This window comes from Cinclus cinclus, chromosome 20 (genome assembly GCF_963662255.1).
Source record: "Cinclus cinclus chromosome 20, bCinCin1.1, whole genome shotgun sequence".
NCBI classification, from domain to species: Eukaryota; Metazoa; Chordata; class Aves; order Passeriformes; family Cinclidae; genus Cinclus; species Cinclus cinclus.
In genome coordinates this window covers 3,776,169-3,793,400 of record NC_085065.1, presented here as the reverse complement: position 1 = coordinate 3,793,400, position 17,232 = coordinate 3,776,169, and the positions used below count along the sequence as shown (strand labels likewise).

At 39.2% G+C, this 17,232-nt stretch overlaps 1 protein-coding gene across 2 annotated transcripts in view; it reads right to left on the bottom strand.

Moving 5' to 3' along the window:
- B3GNTL1 (UDP-GlcNAc:betaGal beta-1,3-N-acetylglucosaminyltransferase like 1) overlaps positions 1–15,787 on the bottom strand; it is a 100,981-nt gene extending 85,194 nt beyond the window's left edge. Inside the window, exons 1-4 of one of the 2 annotated variants that reach the window (XM_062506295.1) lie at positions 15,737–15,787; positions 12,193–12,309; positions 11,977–12,076; positions 6,978–7,042 (exon numbers count right to left, since the gene is read on the bottom strand). In XM_062506295.1, the coding sequence (XP_062362279.1) occupies positions 6,978–7,042; positions 11,977–12,076; positions 12,193–12,309; positions 15,737–15,787 (333 nt within the window). Of the gene's footprint in view, positions 1–6,977; positions 7,043–11,976; positions 12,077–12,192; positions 12,310–15,736 lie in introns of those variants that run through there. The other variant, XM_062506296.1, reaches the window with a different exon arrangement.
- Positions 15,788–17,232: the final 1,445 nt, after the last annotated feature.

Below are 17,232 nucleotides of genomic sequence, written 5' to 3'. Positions count from 1 at the left end.
GTCCAGCTATTTAATACAATCCAAGGTTAAAGATAAAACAAAATAATAATAAAACTGACTCTTATCAAGTTTATAAAAGATGGGAGGACTATGTACAGTAAAAGCACTTTTCTGTATTTTGCATTTAGGATATGTTTAGTAATAAGCATGGCAGCTGTTCCTGACTTTCAAAGCCAACAGAGCAAAAAAACCCTTCTGATTGCTCCTGACTCCAAAACTACAATGATACCATTTAGCACCTAATCCACTTTATCAATAGAGCACCAGAATTCCAGTATCAAGCAAGTTTCCAATAAAACCTTTACCTTATTTCCCACAAGAAGAACCATAAACTGATTTCTTTATGCCAAATACAGAGCTGATTTTTGTAAATTAAAACCTGGTTTTCATACAAGCAATAGCAGATATATTTTAACTGAACTCTGTTTGCTCCTTTACAAGTTGCTAAGGATCCTTAGATGTTTACTTGTTAAATAAAAATAAAAAAAAATCCACCAAAAGCCAGGAATTTCAATGCTCAGAACAGAGTTAGCCTCATCTTTTACAAAATACAACATATGCTCTTGTCCTAAAAGATCTCACTGTTCATGATCCCACACAACAGAGAGAACTCTTACATTCACAGAGATGAAAAATAATATACTTGATTTCAAAAGGTTAAGTCAGCATGGAAAGTATTCAAACCAAATTAAAATAACCCATGCACCAAGGAGGTCGATGTCATGTTTTCACAACCACCCAATTTGACAGGAATGGCCCAGTTCTCCTAAGAAAACACTGTGTCAGTTTGATGCTACTGGCAAAACTCACACATTTACAGATCTGGGGCTTAGGCTATCAGAGAGCATCAGTATTCTGTAAACTCCAGCTAAAGAGGGGGCACTATAACCACAAAAACTTCTAAATGCCTCTTTTTGTTAATACAGCTTTGTCCTCTAATGCTGGAAAACTATGAGCTCTTACACTGGATGACCTTTATTTCTTTTAATAACTCTGTCTCATGTTTTTATTAGCAGTTTTACACACACACTGCACTGCTGTATCATTTCGTGATACCTTCTGAGTTCATGAAAGGAGAAAGGAAGATGGGGAAAAATAATAATATAAAAAAGTTAAGACATAATCCCAAATACTATAATAAAATAATTGGATGATGAGGAATAACAACACAAAATATAAAACACACCCCTGAGAGAAGTGAGGTACAACCATCATTCAAGCTTGCTTGGATTCAGGTTGGTACCCGAAAAGTAACTGCAAAATCCAGCTTGGACAGATTCTTCACTATGGATGACTGGAAAGGTAACCATGGGGTGAAAACCAGAATGGATTTACAGTGAAATAGTCTTAGGGAACTCGCATGGATTTAAGGCCAGTAGTTAAAAAACAATATAAATTATAATGAGTAAAACCAAAATGATTGTACCTCAAATTAAGAGCATCTTTTAAAAAATTATGGATTTTTAACAACTATATCATTAAACAACTATGGTGGTAAAATATTTTATCCAAATGTACATGATACAGTCACAAATTTTCTATCAAAGCTGCTTCACTTATGATACTGAATTCAGCAAATGTGTTGCCATATTTCAGTTTCTACAGGCAGTGTTTGGTCATCCTTTTTTTTTGTTTGTTTTGTTTAAAATGGAGAACAAAACCTCAGTCATCAAGCAAGCACTTTCCAAATTATTTTTTACTCATTTCAGACAAAAAATAAAAAATGGGCCTATACAAAAAAGGGAAGTATATTCAGTTTGTTTCTGTTTCCTAGGTAAGAGTAAGGAAGATAACAATAACAGCAGCAACTTACATTGAAAAATAATTTTAACAAAACAGAAGTTTACAATGAAATCAGATTTTCTGCGTTCACATGGAAGTCTCTAATGACTGTCCCCTAGCAGATATACAGCTGACAGCATGAAGAGAAATTTCCCCCATGGAAAGAATGGATAAGAAAAGAAATTTAAAATAATTACTAAATAAATGCATGCCTTCCCTGATCATTTACTTGGAATACAAAAGCTGGCCTCTTCAGCCAGGCCTGTGTGGACCACATTGGGCTCTACAGTGGTAACTTTATCATTTTCCCTTAAAATTTGGTGCTTCTGCACTTCAGAAAGTAAAACAAAATACACAATTCAACGCACAATACACATCTGCTTTTTGCAACCAAGGGCAAGTTCCCAGAAAACAAAACACTACTTAGAGCTCAGTATAGAGGTGCTTTCTCAAGCTCACATTACAGACTCAGCATCTCGTGCTTTTCCAAAGTCCTTCATATTTGGCTGCTCAAAATGGAAAAAAGGGTTGAGAGCTGATACACTCCACTCCCATAACAACAGCACCTCCTTTCCAGTACAGCTATTAAATGCAAAATACAACCAGCAGCAACAGCGGGAGGAATGTTTCACTCACTGAGCAACAATATGGCATCTCCAAAATCTTTCAATTCATCAAATGGTCCATTCATTTATCCTGCACCTGCTCAGACTAGAGGGAAAAATCTTTCTTTGCTATTGTTCAGTTCAACTCCTTGAAGCAGGGAAGTGAAATGCCTGGGACCTCCAAAACCTGGCCTGTCAACAGCTCTAGTGAAGCAAATACCCTGATCCCAGGCCATTCTCCAGGGGCTGGTTTTTGAACAGCCCCACACTATCAAACTCATTAGAACCAGGCACTCAAATGGCACCTACAAATCACCTGAGACCAATGATCTGTCAGTACTTGCAAGATCATAAGAAAAAAATGCTACTTTTCTGTTTCTACTCCCAAATTAAACTGAGAAAGAAGGGGACAACAAAGAAAACACTTCACATTTAAGAAGCTGACTGCACTGAGCACCTTTCTTTTTTTTCAAGCATAGCAACAAACAGCTCTACATGGAAAGATCTGTGTGGTGTTCTTATGAGCCTGACAATCCTTTTACAAAATCTTTTAATTAAGCACCACTATTAGTTTTCTCAGAAAATTTTTGCTGTAGAAATGGCTCCCACCTCAGTGCATCCATTCAATAAATGCAGACATATACCTTTTCATATCTTGCTTTTGTGTGGTCACTGGAGATCACCTTTGATGTTTTCTCATAGTTAGACCACTGAAAAAAATGATGTGTTTCCAGTCAAGTGAGGCAGATAACTCACAAGGTGTTCAGTAGGACAGCCAGTAAACCCAGACAAGAATAAAAGCTTCACTAGCAATTCCAGATGCTCTCTTTAACTACTGAATAGTTGAAGACACATGCAGGGAGAGGTTATGGCAACCAGATTCTGAAGGTTTGCTTCTTCATTCAACATATCATACCAGACAGAGGATTTAATCTAGTTTTAATACAAGCACATCTTTACAAAATGATAGGAATGATGCCTTCAAGCACTTGCATTTTGACTTTTTGGGGCTCATTAGTGATTAGGAAACATGGATAACTCTTCTGGTAATGGAGGTCACCACTATATCTGCAAACCTACTATTTGGGTAACAGCTTATTTCAGTTTTTAAATCAGAAGATAAGTTCTCAAGGAACAGTATGTTAAATAACAACAGAAAGGAAATACATGAACTCTGATCACGTCTTCATTTCCTAAGAAATACAGACTAATTTGAAAGAAAGGAGAAATATTTCAGAAGTTTATTAGTGCCTCTAACGTAAAATGGCAACTAAAAGGAAATCCATGCTTCCAGACCCAGGAAGTTACAAAGGCTGGAAAAACAAAGCTGTTTACAACTGAATGTGCCTGACACATAGAGAAGGTCCAGCCACCTTCCTCCAAGGCCTTTAGCAATATCCCCTCAACGAGGTGGGCTTGAACTTGAACCTCAACGAGCACATGCAATTTGAAATTAAGCAATTATGCACACAGAAATTAAGAATTAGCATTCCCAAATTAAATCATACAAACAAATCTCCCAAACCAAAAGGCACCGGTCAGCAGCTGCTAATTCCATCACAGGAATGACAAATCTGATGTGACTCACCCTCATTTTTTGGGGAATAAAACTTATCTATGTCCCTGTGACATTTTTGACTATCAGCAAGCAGTGACACTGGGGCAACATGGTTTCAAGTCATATCTTTGAATTGCCTGAGAATCTCTGAAACTGTGATACATTGCCAACAGAGCTTTTCAAAAGATTAAAACAAGCACGTTAAATTCTCAAGTGATTATGACTGGGTTTGAAACACTGCAGGTCAAAAAAGGACACATTTTTATGTTTCTTCTTTAACAGTCAGGAACCCTCCAACAACACACTGAATAAACCTGAAATAATTGGAAATTACAGAGAGTATTAGGATGAAACAAAAGCATGATCCTTTTTAAAGAAATAGGGTTTCAGACAAGTAGAGGCATGTTTATGTGCATATCAATGAAAACAGCAGTTCAAAGCAGAATTTTTAGTGTAAGAGCTCTGCTATGCTACAAGTGGGTAAATGCTTCTAGCAAAAATAGCACCACCCCAGAGAATGACAAAGTACAGCTACAGTACAATGAAACTGGCAGATAAAGTCACAACTGTAGACAAACTGAAGGAGAAAATCAAACAGTGAAATATATTTGCAAAATTAGGTCTCATTTTCCCATACTATAAATGTTATATATGAAAAAATTGTTAAGTAGCTTCAATTTTTCTACTTGTTTTCCCACAGGGGAAAAAATGCCTCAGTAGCTTGGAGGTGAAATCTGTAACAACAGCCACAGTAAAAAAACTCCACAATAGCTATTAGTTAAACAGCTGCCACTTCATACTAGAAAAGGCTGATCAAATTCTGACAGTTCTGAGATCTGTAACCTTTTTTTTTTCCTAATTTCTTCCCAGTTTGTTGTCCTCAGAAATCTGTGTTGAGAGACATAACACAAGCAGCTTGACTCCAGCTGGAATGGCAAGCAAAAACAATATTGCTGAAGGCAGCACTTCCAAAGATGCTCCCAAATATGCTCATCCACCCATCTCACTTCACAGACAAAACAAAGGAATGCACAAAAAGCCATGGATGTATTTCCCACCTCTTTGCAATGTGCACAAATTACAGCCCCAGCCCCATTGCTCTCCACATCCACCTGTAGCAAACCTGAAATTGTGGCTGCACTTCTGAAGGTCAATTCCTTGGCATTACTGCAGCACATTCCAAAAAGCTGATATCAACATTCCTTCCTAGAGAGCTGGATACTGGGCTGGTGACTGAAATGAGGAAGGTAGGTGGTGTGTGGAAGTAGAGCTGTTAAACAGCTGGCAACATCTGTGTCCTAGCTATTATCACACAACATTTACTAACTGCAGCCAGAACACTGAGCAATTTTTGGACTTGCAGCAGTTTCCACATCCATTTTATTTGCTCTGATCTGTTTTCAGCAAAAAATGGTAGTCACAAGGAGAGACAGTAGAAGATACATTTAAGTAATGCCAGGCATTTAATATTTCTTTTGTAGTAAGATTAGGCTTCTGGTAGTCCAGAATGCATCTGTTTTAAAGAAGCAATAGAAATGCATAGAACAGAAAATCTTGGTAACTTCTTCTAAACTTATCCACACTGTAAACCATAAAATCCTCAACTGACTTCAAGTAATTATTGATAATATTAAATATAAAATTCTGCTAATTATAATATTGCAGAAATACAGCATCATTACCAGTTATATTCCTTAAGAATTTTAATTTGCTTCCCTGATGTTTTGTTTTCCTGCAATAGCCAGTCAACAGAAACAACACAGCAGCAGAAAGATTACAGTATATGGTAAACAAAAAATGGAGAATTCTGAAAAATCACTATGAAAATATGAATTAACGTCATTTAGAGAATTTGATTTTCTGGTTTACTGCTATTGATTTTCAAGCAGCTAGATCTGTCTGGATTGAAAAGAAAGACTAACCTATAATTTAATTCAGTTCTTCATGCTATACATATTTGAGACAGAAGATATGAAGCTCCACGGGACAGGAGTAGATTAATTTCTCATCCATGTACTTGTGGACTCAGGTAACTTCAGCCAGCTCAAATACACACATTCCTCATCCTACAGACTCCCTAAAATGCCCTATGCAATGTGGTATCTGTCCAAGCCTGGAATACCCAAACTTTGGAAAGCACATGTAAGTTCCCTTTTTTCTCCCATCTTATATATGTAAACAGCCTCACTATCACAAAAATCACAAAATTTTAACATATGAACAAAAATAAATTTCTTCCATCTAGTTGATAACATATGTGGAGTTTTCAAACGGAAGGATTTCCCTAACTAAAACCTGAAATGGCTGTAGACTTCACATACCTGCTCTCATAACACTTTTTAACAAGCACAGACAACCATAATATTCAGTTGAATTGTATCTGAAAACCTACTCTGTCAGTAGCCAGCTCATCCTGTACTACTCTAACCCACAGTTTAGTTGCAATTCAGAGGGAAAAAAAAATCAGTCTTCAGGTGAAATTACAGGAGTTCAGTGAGCCTTGAAGGTCCTGCTCTTCTTGCCTGCTCCCAGCACATGGCCCCACTCCTCTGCTCAGCTGGGCACCTTTGTGAAAACCATTCCTGCATATTCAGCTGCATGAAGTGAGATTCTTATCTGGGGGTTAGTGAGCTGAATGGCTTCACAGAAGATATCCAACAAAGGACAGGAAAAAAACCCCTCAAGTTGGAAGGTGAGACCGCTCCTATTTTACATCAAAAAGCCAGTAGATTAGCTCTTAGTTTCTCCATCAATACAATTTTCTGAAGAATGTGGGAAAGAAAAATCCTCAAAACACCTGAATACCAACCTAGCCCAGCCCTGCTCACAACAGCTTGTGAAATCTGATATAATCAAATAATGATGTAAGACTTTCCACAGGTTGGAATACAACTTCACAGTCATAAATAGTAACCAGCACATTTAACAACCAAAAACCTTGAAGCAGCTTGTCTTTCATCAAATCAACAACTCCATTAAAAAGGAAAGGATTATATTGACAAAACCAAGTTAGACAAAAAGCATTAACTTACTGAATCCAGAAAGCAGAGATAGGTTCCTGAGCTCTGAATTACTGCTTGATTTTTAGCAAATCCAACTGTTGAGAAAGCAAAGATAAAAATATGGAGGAGATTTTACTGTTGCATCTTTTAAAATCTTAATAAAGTGAGGAACAAATGCAAGAAAACACAAAAATCAGTATCACATAAAGTACCAAATTTTTCTGTATTTAAAGCATGGTGATTTGTGAATATTCAAATAGGATGCCTATGTCAGTCACCTTCTCTGAGTGAGGACCAGAATTCTACAATCAAGTAGAATAAGACTACTTTTGCCAGCCCTCCCCAAGACATAACGTGTAATGTGTATCTTGAAGAGGGCAGGTTTTATATCCAGAACCTCAGCTTGTAGAATCATAGAATGCTTTGCGCTGGAAGGGACCAAACCCTTGGCTGTACATGCATTCATGTTTTAAGTCCAAAAAACTACCAGCAAATCATAAAAGAGGCAAAGAAGGACCAGAAATTGCTGTTCTTTCCACCAGGGTTCTCTGAAGTACTCAAAAACTCTGTTCCTTGGTGCTTGTTAAGTATAAGGTTTGCAAATACAAAAACTTCATGTGCCATTTATGTAAAGGCACGTGAAATGCAGAGGGGAGCCAAAGCAGGTTTATTTATTAGACACATACACAGAGCACAAAGGTGGCTTATTTATACCATAACATGTTGTACCATCAATGAAGACCACACTGAAATGTCACTTCAGACAACTGCCAACAATGGCACCTAGGGTCTCTTAGTTTCTGATCTCCTGACACTTGGTGAATCTTTTTACCAACCCATTCATTTCAGGAAGCTGAACCAAAGAAGAATATTTTTTTTGTCAGCTTAATTTCTGAAGCAGATGACTGTTCTGGAGGATCAAACAATTGGCAGAACCAGAAAAATAGAAAGGAGCAGAAATCCACAGCTGAAGGTAAGGATGGGACTGCAGCAACCACTGAAATACACCCACAAGGAGAGAATGTTTACCTGGGATCATTTTTGCAGGTAGACAAGGTGTACCTAAGAACATTGTGATCTCTGAGTTCTTGCCCTGGGCAGCTTTCTGAGAAAAGCCCACACCATGTCCAGTGTTAGTCTGAAAAATCCTGTATGGATTCCACTTGGTCACATATGTAACACTTAAGCTTTGTTTGGAGTATTTATGGAACTGAGTCAGGGAATCCAGCAAGATCACCCTGACCTGCAAAATAAACATTGTGAAGACATGGTATACTGTAAGGTTTTCACTCTTTAGGGAGAAAACTGGAAATGTAAAGCCAAAAAATCTCACCATGAAGTGGAGCACAATAATTTTAAATAATATCATCCATAAAGTTTCTGATTTTGCATTTGAAAAAAAAGCAGAGTTCTGTAATTCTCTTATCTTTTTATGTGTTACAATTTTAAGTTTGCTCAGGAAACAGATTTAACTGGGCTCAAAGGTTCCCTTAGTTGTGGTGCACGTGCTCCTTGGCTATTTTGCTGAGCTGTCCAAGTACAGAAAAAGACTTACGACTGCATTTCTTACTGCCTCCAAGGAACATTATGTCAACTACCAGCAGAACATGACTAATAAAGGCTCTTCCTTATAGCTGTGTTATTTTTTCTCATGTAATTTAATCCTCACCTTAACTTGTCTTCATTATGGGTTTTTTGGATTTATTATTTTACAGGATGTTTACACACTACCTTTTACAGACCTATGAATATCTAATCTCATCTATACAGTAACTCTCATTCTCTTTCCTACTGGCAGTAAAAAAGCAGCTGGCAAAGACAGGAGCTGCCACAGCAGCAGAGCTGGATCCTGGCATGAGCAGTTTTAGTGGGAAACAACTGATGCAAGTCAGCAGGTCTGGAAATGCCAAAGCAGCAAACCCCCAGTTCTGTGGAGGTCCCTAGGGAAAGCAAGAGATAGAAGAACAGCACAAAAATGAGGAGAGAATTAAATTTGCCCAACATCAAACACATCAGTGCTAACAGAAGCCATAGCAGCTGTAAAGCAGCCTGGACTTACATTTCAGTGCTGTCATTAACATAGCCAAATATTTCAACTGCCTTCAGTGGATAAAAATTAATTACGAGAAATCAAAAATGTAAGAAGAGAATGAAGGAGTCTTCAAGGCAACTACAAGATGGCAATTATATTACTCCATGAACTTTTTGAAGTATTTCAGATCTCATTTTCAAATAAACCACTTTAAATAAAATCACTAAACATCTAGTATTTGTTACGAGAAAAAGTTGGAAAATACTTCTTGCTATGTTTAAGACCGAAACATCCTGAAGCTTTTCATACACCAGGTATCTTTTAGAGGAGAGAGAAGAAAATACACATATTTTTTAAATTATTAAGAAGATAAATATAACTCCTCATAGAAGAAACCAGGTATTAAAAATTCGTTCACCACAACAAATTCTGTGTTTGGCATCAGTATAAAAATTTCTTTAATATTACTCCACGGAGCAAAGTGAAATGTTTGTGCCAGGTCTCTGAGTTTTGTAAGGCCTGCTTACTTGGTGAAAAGCGCCTGTTACCATGGTTACAGCTGTAAAAACTTAAGCCTCAGTGAGATATTAACATTCCTCACTCTTGGAAAGAAAAAGGTTTCCTTTTTTTAGGCAAGTGACCCTTTCTTTTTGCCTAGGTTCTCCCCTTTTCTTTTACATGTTGGAAAAGAATCAGAAATAAATCCTAATCTTGTGTAAATAGTTGAAGATGTGAAGCCTGACTAGTACATTGTTTCTGTACCAAAGCATCTTCTTTTAAAGGCAAGACTCCTTCTAGTTGTACCTAGTCCTTAACAAAATGAAAGTAAATCACCAAAAGCAAACAAATACTATGGATTTCAAGTAACCTGCTTCTAAAATTTAACAACCATGAAGTAAAGATGTCCTTGTTTTAATGGTGACCTGAGAATGTCTTCCACATGGATAAGCCTGGGTTTGTTTTTTAGCAGCACTATGCATTTCATACTATTATTTAAATAGTGCACAGCTGCCCCTCCCACCCCCAATTTATTAAAGAACTGTTCAGTCTCCAGCTACCCCAACAATGACAAATTCACGTTAAACCAAAAAATAATCTGACATAACCCTAATGGCACGATGGAATTCACAACTGGAACTCAGTTTTAGGTTCTGTTTCCTAAAGTGCAGGGGTGAACAGACATCAGAATGCTAAAAAACAAAAAAAAAAAAACCAAAAACATCCTGCTTGTGTGTTCTGCCTAACTAAAACCTAGTTTATACACAATTGATACAACACTCTAGTAGGAACAAGACTTTAGACATAGAAAATGTTTATAAAAATGGAAAATATGTTACACAACACGATGGTATTAGCAAAAACATTACTAACTATCTTAAGTATCAGAATCAACAACCTCTGGGATTATTCTCTGCCTTAAGAAATTGTAACCTACTTAGTTTCTTGATCATCAACTACTAAAAGAAGTCAGTTTTGAAAGGAGACTGATCACCCTATAGTAGGGAGGTGAGAAAAAGAAGACAAAGTTACAGGATTGTGAGTAATTCTTGACATTGCTCAACTCCAGCTGTATCAGTTGCCCAAAACAAAAAAATTCCCTCTAAAAATTTTGTCTGCCTTTCATCATTACCAGCCCAATAGTTCTAATATTACAAGCTGCACTGTCAAAACACCACCAGTTCATGCTAGAGGTATTAAAATACTAAAAATATTTATAGTAAGGGTTATGCTGTGTTACTTCAGGATTGCTATGTCTGACAACTATTTAAAAACAGATGTAAAGCCTACAGTCAGGAGAAATGACAGTAAATAAAGCCAGGGGGCCTCTACCAGGTTGCAGATGAATTCAGGGCACAAACTCCCAATTTATTTGCATGTTTCAACAGAGGATGAAAATCAAACTTTCTGAAACAGAACTGGACTTTTGCATAAAATAATTTTGAGGAGATTGTAGTAAGCCTGAGTTCTTTACACTTCAGACAGGATGTGTAGTGAAAAAACAGAAACTGTCCACATTTTGTGTTATAGTGTTTCCAAAGTGTGACTTTTAAGAGATAACTTCAAAGACACAAACTTGGAACAAAGGTTTTAACAATTCCTATCTGTCTACTCATTAAGACAAAGTGCAGAATGACAGAAATATTGGTTACACTGCTCCAGTACAAAATGTGAGCACAATGCTCTTCCTTCGTCCTGCTGTTCTTCCTCAGAACACAGACATGATCTTCCAACTTTACTGTCACTCAACAACAGCTTCTCCAAAAAACAACTGACTTTTATTTCTATTTTACATTTTAGGAAGAGTTTGGGCTAAAACCCCCTAGACATAAACAAACCAAAAGAAGCAAGAGAAAATCTGTTTAGAGAGATTTGTCTGCAACCTCCTGCAGTGGGTGTGATTCATATTAGCATGTAAATGAACAGGGACACTTCATACACCTGTCTGACAGCTCACTAAACATACTGGTTTAGCCCTTTGAGAGAATGCTTGGGACTTCAGTGAGAGTTTTTAGCTCACATCAAAACTTCTGAAACCTCTGTTTTGATTTGATCATTGAAGCAATATCAAAAATGTATTTATTTTCTATTTCAGTGAATACTTTACTGGACTGAAAGATATGCATTTACTTCTCAAATCTTTATGCAAGAATTTTTTTAATTTATTTTTTTTTCTCAAAACCTATCTTCTGAAGATAAATCAGATATCAGAAAGCCAGAGTAAAACTGTAAGCATTAATAACATTGTGTATACTACAATTAAACAAAATTCTTTTGCTTTTGAAGAGTAGAGCACACAAGTGCTAAGCCAAGTTCTTCTTTCCTTGAACATATAAACAAATTCTACAGAGCCCAAAGCAACAGGGCCAAATTCAAATTGGAAAAAGTTTTCAAACAGAGCTTTAGAAAACAATGTGGGAAGACACTTTTTAAACTAAAAACCAGGAGGTGCCTTCAGTAAGAACCAAACTGTCACAAAATCACTATCAAGCTACATACCACCTCGAGGCTGAGAGGAATCATTGGTCCCAATGATTACTGAAACTCCAACTTCTTCCAGTTTGATCTTCCATTTTTCAATTATTTCAGCTGAACCATCCTAGAAAAAAATAGTTACATAGACACAGCTATTTCAATTTGTGTGTTGAAGTGAACCAAAAATTCTTGTCACAGACAGTATTTACTTGGACAGTATTTCACAGGTTTGAAACGCACCTTACTGGCATCATTAAAAATTGACAGTTCCATGGTTCCTTTAAAATCTTGTTCCCAAACTGACTTTAGGCATTCATCCAACCAGCATTCACTGTTGTGAACAGGCACAATGATAGACTACAAAAAAAAAAACAAACAAAGATCCACATACATGTCAGGAAGCCTGTTTTTGTTTACTTACAGTGTATTTATTAAAAAGGAGAAGTAGTAGATCCTTCTGAAAGTAACTTTCACCAAAAAATTGCATCTTAAAAATATAAAAGTAGGCAAAGAACCTTTATTTTCATTACATATATATGATTTGCTTTCTTCTCTACCAAGCTTCTTTTTAAATTAAGTTCCACAAGATGGTTTTTGGTAGAAGTCTGAGGAAATGAGAGACTGAAGCAAACCCACAAATGAAACATCTGTAACACCACCCTAACCTGTTTGTAGTGTTTCTGCTTTTCTTAAGACACTTCTCACTTTTGTCTTCCATTAATACATCTTACTCATCAATTTCTCTTCAAGCCTAATTGGAGATGCTCCTATATGCAGCTGGGCCCTCAGCCTGCAGACAAGTTTTTTAAAATTATTCCACCTACAACTGCTCTAAAGCACAATGGAAGTTGATCTGCAATGTAGTTCCATACTCTGCCATTCCAGCTGCAGCTTTCCTCCTACAGCCCCTTGGTTCAGAGGGGCACACACAGCAGGAAAACATATCTGAAAAATCTTTAAATTGGTTAGAAACAAGAGAGGAGGGCTTTATCTGTTCAGCTACCACTGTTTTAACCCCTAAAAAGCCAACAATTCCCAAAATTCTTTCAGTGTCTCAAAACAGAACACATTTCCTTCACAGCATGCAAAGGCCTGAGAAATCAGCCCAGTGATACACTGGCTGTGTTTGCAAAGGGACAGTCCAAGTCTGTTAAAATTACATATAGATAGGGAATCTGTTAAAACTACTTACACATGGCGAACTTAAGGGCCTAAGGAACTCAGAAAGAGTCTCATGGGACATTTCAAGAAGTCCCTAGAAACACAACTAAACTCCTCATTATGTGGGGTAAACACAAATGCATGGTTGGAAGAAAGAGAGGATTTGTTCCTATTGTGAGCAGGAGAGAATCCTAAGAAACAAAACACAGAGATACAGAAATTGAATTGTTCACGATTGAGTGCCATGTGAACACATTGTGAGTACATTGTGCAAGTACACACAGGTGCACACTTCAGAAGGCAGGTTTTTGGACACTGAAGGATGTACACACAGCTATGATGCAGTCCTGTGTAGGGTACAATGGTTAATAACATTTCACAGCCAAATAAAATGGTAAACATCTAAAATGAATGAACCTCTTGATTTTTGGCAGGATGATGGAACAGTTCTTAAAAGAAGTATGACAAAAGCTCTCTAAAATTTTAAGCAAAGTAGGCCTTTGACTTGTGTTTTAGAGAGAGAAACAAAATAGGGAGAAACAAACAAAAAAAAAAAAAGGGAAACTGATTACCCAATAATTACAACATACAGACAAAAAAGATTATTCCAGAACTGTCTCAGACTAGTACTTTGAGACTAAAAAAAAAGCAAAAATCTGAGATTCTGAAGTACTATATTCAATTTACTCAAGATTTTAATATTCTTTATGTGGACAGAGCAATTAAAATATGACCCTACCCATTAATACCAACCAATCTAACATATTCATTCAGGAAAAAAAAGTTCCACAATTCTCCCAATGACAATATAAACTTGTGCAGTTTTGCACATCCAGAAAAATCAGTTACTTTTCAATTTGTTTTCTGATTCACTTAGTAAAAATTTGACTAAGCCATCACCAACGAGCTTGCCATTGGTTTGAAAACTGGAACTTCTTAGCTGTTTTTCTGTGGTGTACTCCTGTTTTAAGTCAGGGCAGCAGTGCAAAATAGCAAGATGATGTTTGACCTCCCTGTTTAGTTTGAACTGAAAGCAGAAAAAAGTACTTTAAGGGCAGCACATATAAAACAACACATAAATACCTGATGGAACTGAGGTGCCCTGAACTGCTCATGATGTATCAACATGCTTCTAAACACATTACTGTGAACAAATTCTACTTCCACAGAACCACGACCACCACACAGAACTGGACAACTGCCAAACTAAGGCCCAGAGCTGAACTGCTGATGATAATTCCATGTAAAACCTGAAAAATTAACAAATCCACAAATAACTGTACTTAACAATAGGATTAATACCTCGGAGTATTGCTGATGTTGTATACTAGATTTTTCTTGCTCAGCCCACTGGTTTTCTTTTTGTGGTTTTCTTTTTGTGGAGTTTTACTGTGAGGATAAATCAAAAATCTAGACATTAATTTCTCCCTTGTTCATTACTAGATTTGTACCCTAGCTTAAAATTTGCAATTGGACAGCCATAAATTGGGTTTTAATGTCATGGGACTGTATCAGAATAATTCAACCTTGGACCATTTAAAGAGGGGAAAACCATGAACCAGGGCACTATTTCATTTACAGGTGCAGTCTCATAGGAAAAATGCCAGCTGGTAGTAACCTCCAGAAACTGTGTCTATTTTTTTTTTTTGTCCCAAAACAAGATCAACTGCAGCTCTGCCATTGCTGACAAACCCTTTCTCCAGGGTCAAACACCAGCCTTGCTAAGGCACTCACTAAAAGCAGACATAAGGAGACCTAGAATGGTTTTCCCAGTGTCCTTTTGCTACAGTTTATGCCAATTCCTACTTCCCAATCCCAGCAGAGATGATTATTCTAGTTCTCCTTGCAGCAGCCCTTCCTGTGTTTGAAGACTGTTACCAAACCAGTGAACTACAGAGAACATGAAGCTCTCTCAAATTTTGAGTATTAGGGACATAAACTGCAAACAACTAATGTGCTTTTGGCATTACAAATTAACTGAGTGACAGTGTGAGTGATGTGAGTCAGAACTGCCATTTCATTAGCCGAAGCTGATTTGCAGCAGCATTCAACAGAGAAGAGTTGCATGGCCTATGAGCCAAATATGACTCTTAAAACAGAGCTCTGAATCAAACCTGGATTTGAGCATTGTGACACTACCTGGTTTTCCTTGAACTCCACACATTCTAGACAAGTATGATATACATTCCTGTATTTTTATATCTCTATTTATATAGTTATACAGTCACGGATGGAGAGAGATGTTGTATATTTAACTTTATTTATATGTTTGATTTATACACAAGTACGCATATATATTTAAAAAATTTTATATATAATATATGCACATACACATCATACATATATATATGTGTATACACACACACTATATATATACATAGACACACTATATGTATAGTTACGAGAAGTAGCAAAAGCAGGAAGTGTTGTATGAAGATTTTACGACTTTCACTGCCAACCCCGTGTACCCGAGCGCGCCGAGGCTGCCGCGCTGCAGGAGCCGCCGACACCGAGCCCTCCGGGAGAGCCCTCCCGGGCCAGCCCCGGTCCCGCCCGAGCTGCCGTGTCCGCACCGGGAGCACCCGGCCCGGGACAGCCCGGCCCGGCCCCGCCTGTCACGTACCACCTGCACGGGGGCCTCGGGGCTCCCGCCGGCTCTCCACGGCTCCGCCATCGCCGCCGCCCATCAGGGAGGAGCGGGAGGAACAACCACAGAGACGGAGGCAGGAGCGGCCGGAAGAGGCGCTGCTGGCGGCGGCAGGCGAGCCGCGAGACCAGGCATTGGCCCCAGCTTCTGGCTCTGCCCCTGCCCCGATCCGTGAAAGGACCCCCGGTCCGTGAGGGAACCCCCGGTCCGTGAGGGAACCCCCGGTCCGTGAGGCGATCCCCGGTCCGTGAGGGGATCCCCCGGTCCGTGAGGCGATCCCCGGTCCGTGAGGCGATCCCCGGTCCGTGAGGGGATCCCCCGGTCCGTGAGGCGATCCCCCGGTCCGTGAGGCGATCCCCGGTCCGTGAGGGGATCCCCCGGTCCGTGAGGGGATCCCCCGGTCCGTGAGGCGATCCCCGGTCCGTGAGGGGATCCCCCGGTCCGTGAGGGGATCCCCCGGTCCGTGAGGTGATCCCCGGTCCGTGAGGCGATCCCCGGTCCGTGAGGGGATCCCCCGGTCCGTGAGGGGATCCCCCGGTCCGTGAGGCGATCCCCGGTCCGTGAGGGGATCCCCCGGTCCGTGAGGGGATCCCCCGGTCCGTGAGGCGATCCCCGGTCCGTGAGGCGATCCCCGGTCCGTGAGGTGATCCCCGGTCCGTGAGGGACCCCCCGGTCCGTGAGGGGACCCCCGGTCCCGGTTCCGGTCTCTGCCCCGGCCCCAGCCCGTGAGGGAGGCCCTGGCCCCGGCCGTGAGGAGGGTACAGAAGGTACAGCCTTCCCCAGTCGCTTACAACATATTCCATCCCTTAAACATGTCATTTCCCCCCAAAGCTCAGAAGTTCAGGCTTGTGCCGACCCATTTGTCTGTTTCAGGAATCAAGCTGTCTGCTCCCTGTCGCAAACCTGCTGCCTGAAGTTGATATTGAGACATTAAGACCTATTTCAAAGACATTAGCACCCATACCTTCACTCATTGAATTTTTTGTTAAGACATTAGCACACATCTTCCCTCACACTGATTCCTCAATATCCCCACCAGTTCTCTAAGCTCAATCCTGTAAATTTTCAGCAGTGTTACAATGCTTTTTCAAAGTTATTTCCCACACTGAGGTATGACAGCAGCCTGCTTGAACTGAAATTTGTGCAAACTGAAACAAATTTTTCGTTTTAGAGTTGTTCATTGTACATATTCCTGCAGAATGATAATGGCAATGCCAGTGTTCTCTAATCTCTCCAGTCTCGTCTTTTCTTGGTCTGGGCTACTGTATTCAGTGCTTTTTTAATACGTTTCTAATAACCTTTGAAAAGGGAAAATTTCTGATGGTAACAATACCATTACCATAGAATCATGGAATGTTAAAGGACTGGAATGGAAGGGTCCTCAAAGCTCATCCCATTCCACCCCTACCATGGCAGGGACACCTTCCACTGACTGTCCCAGGCTGCTCCAGCCCCAGTATCCAACCTGGCCT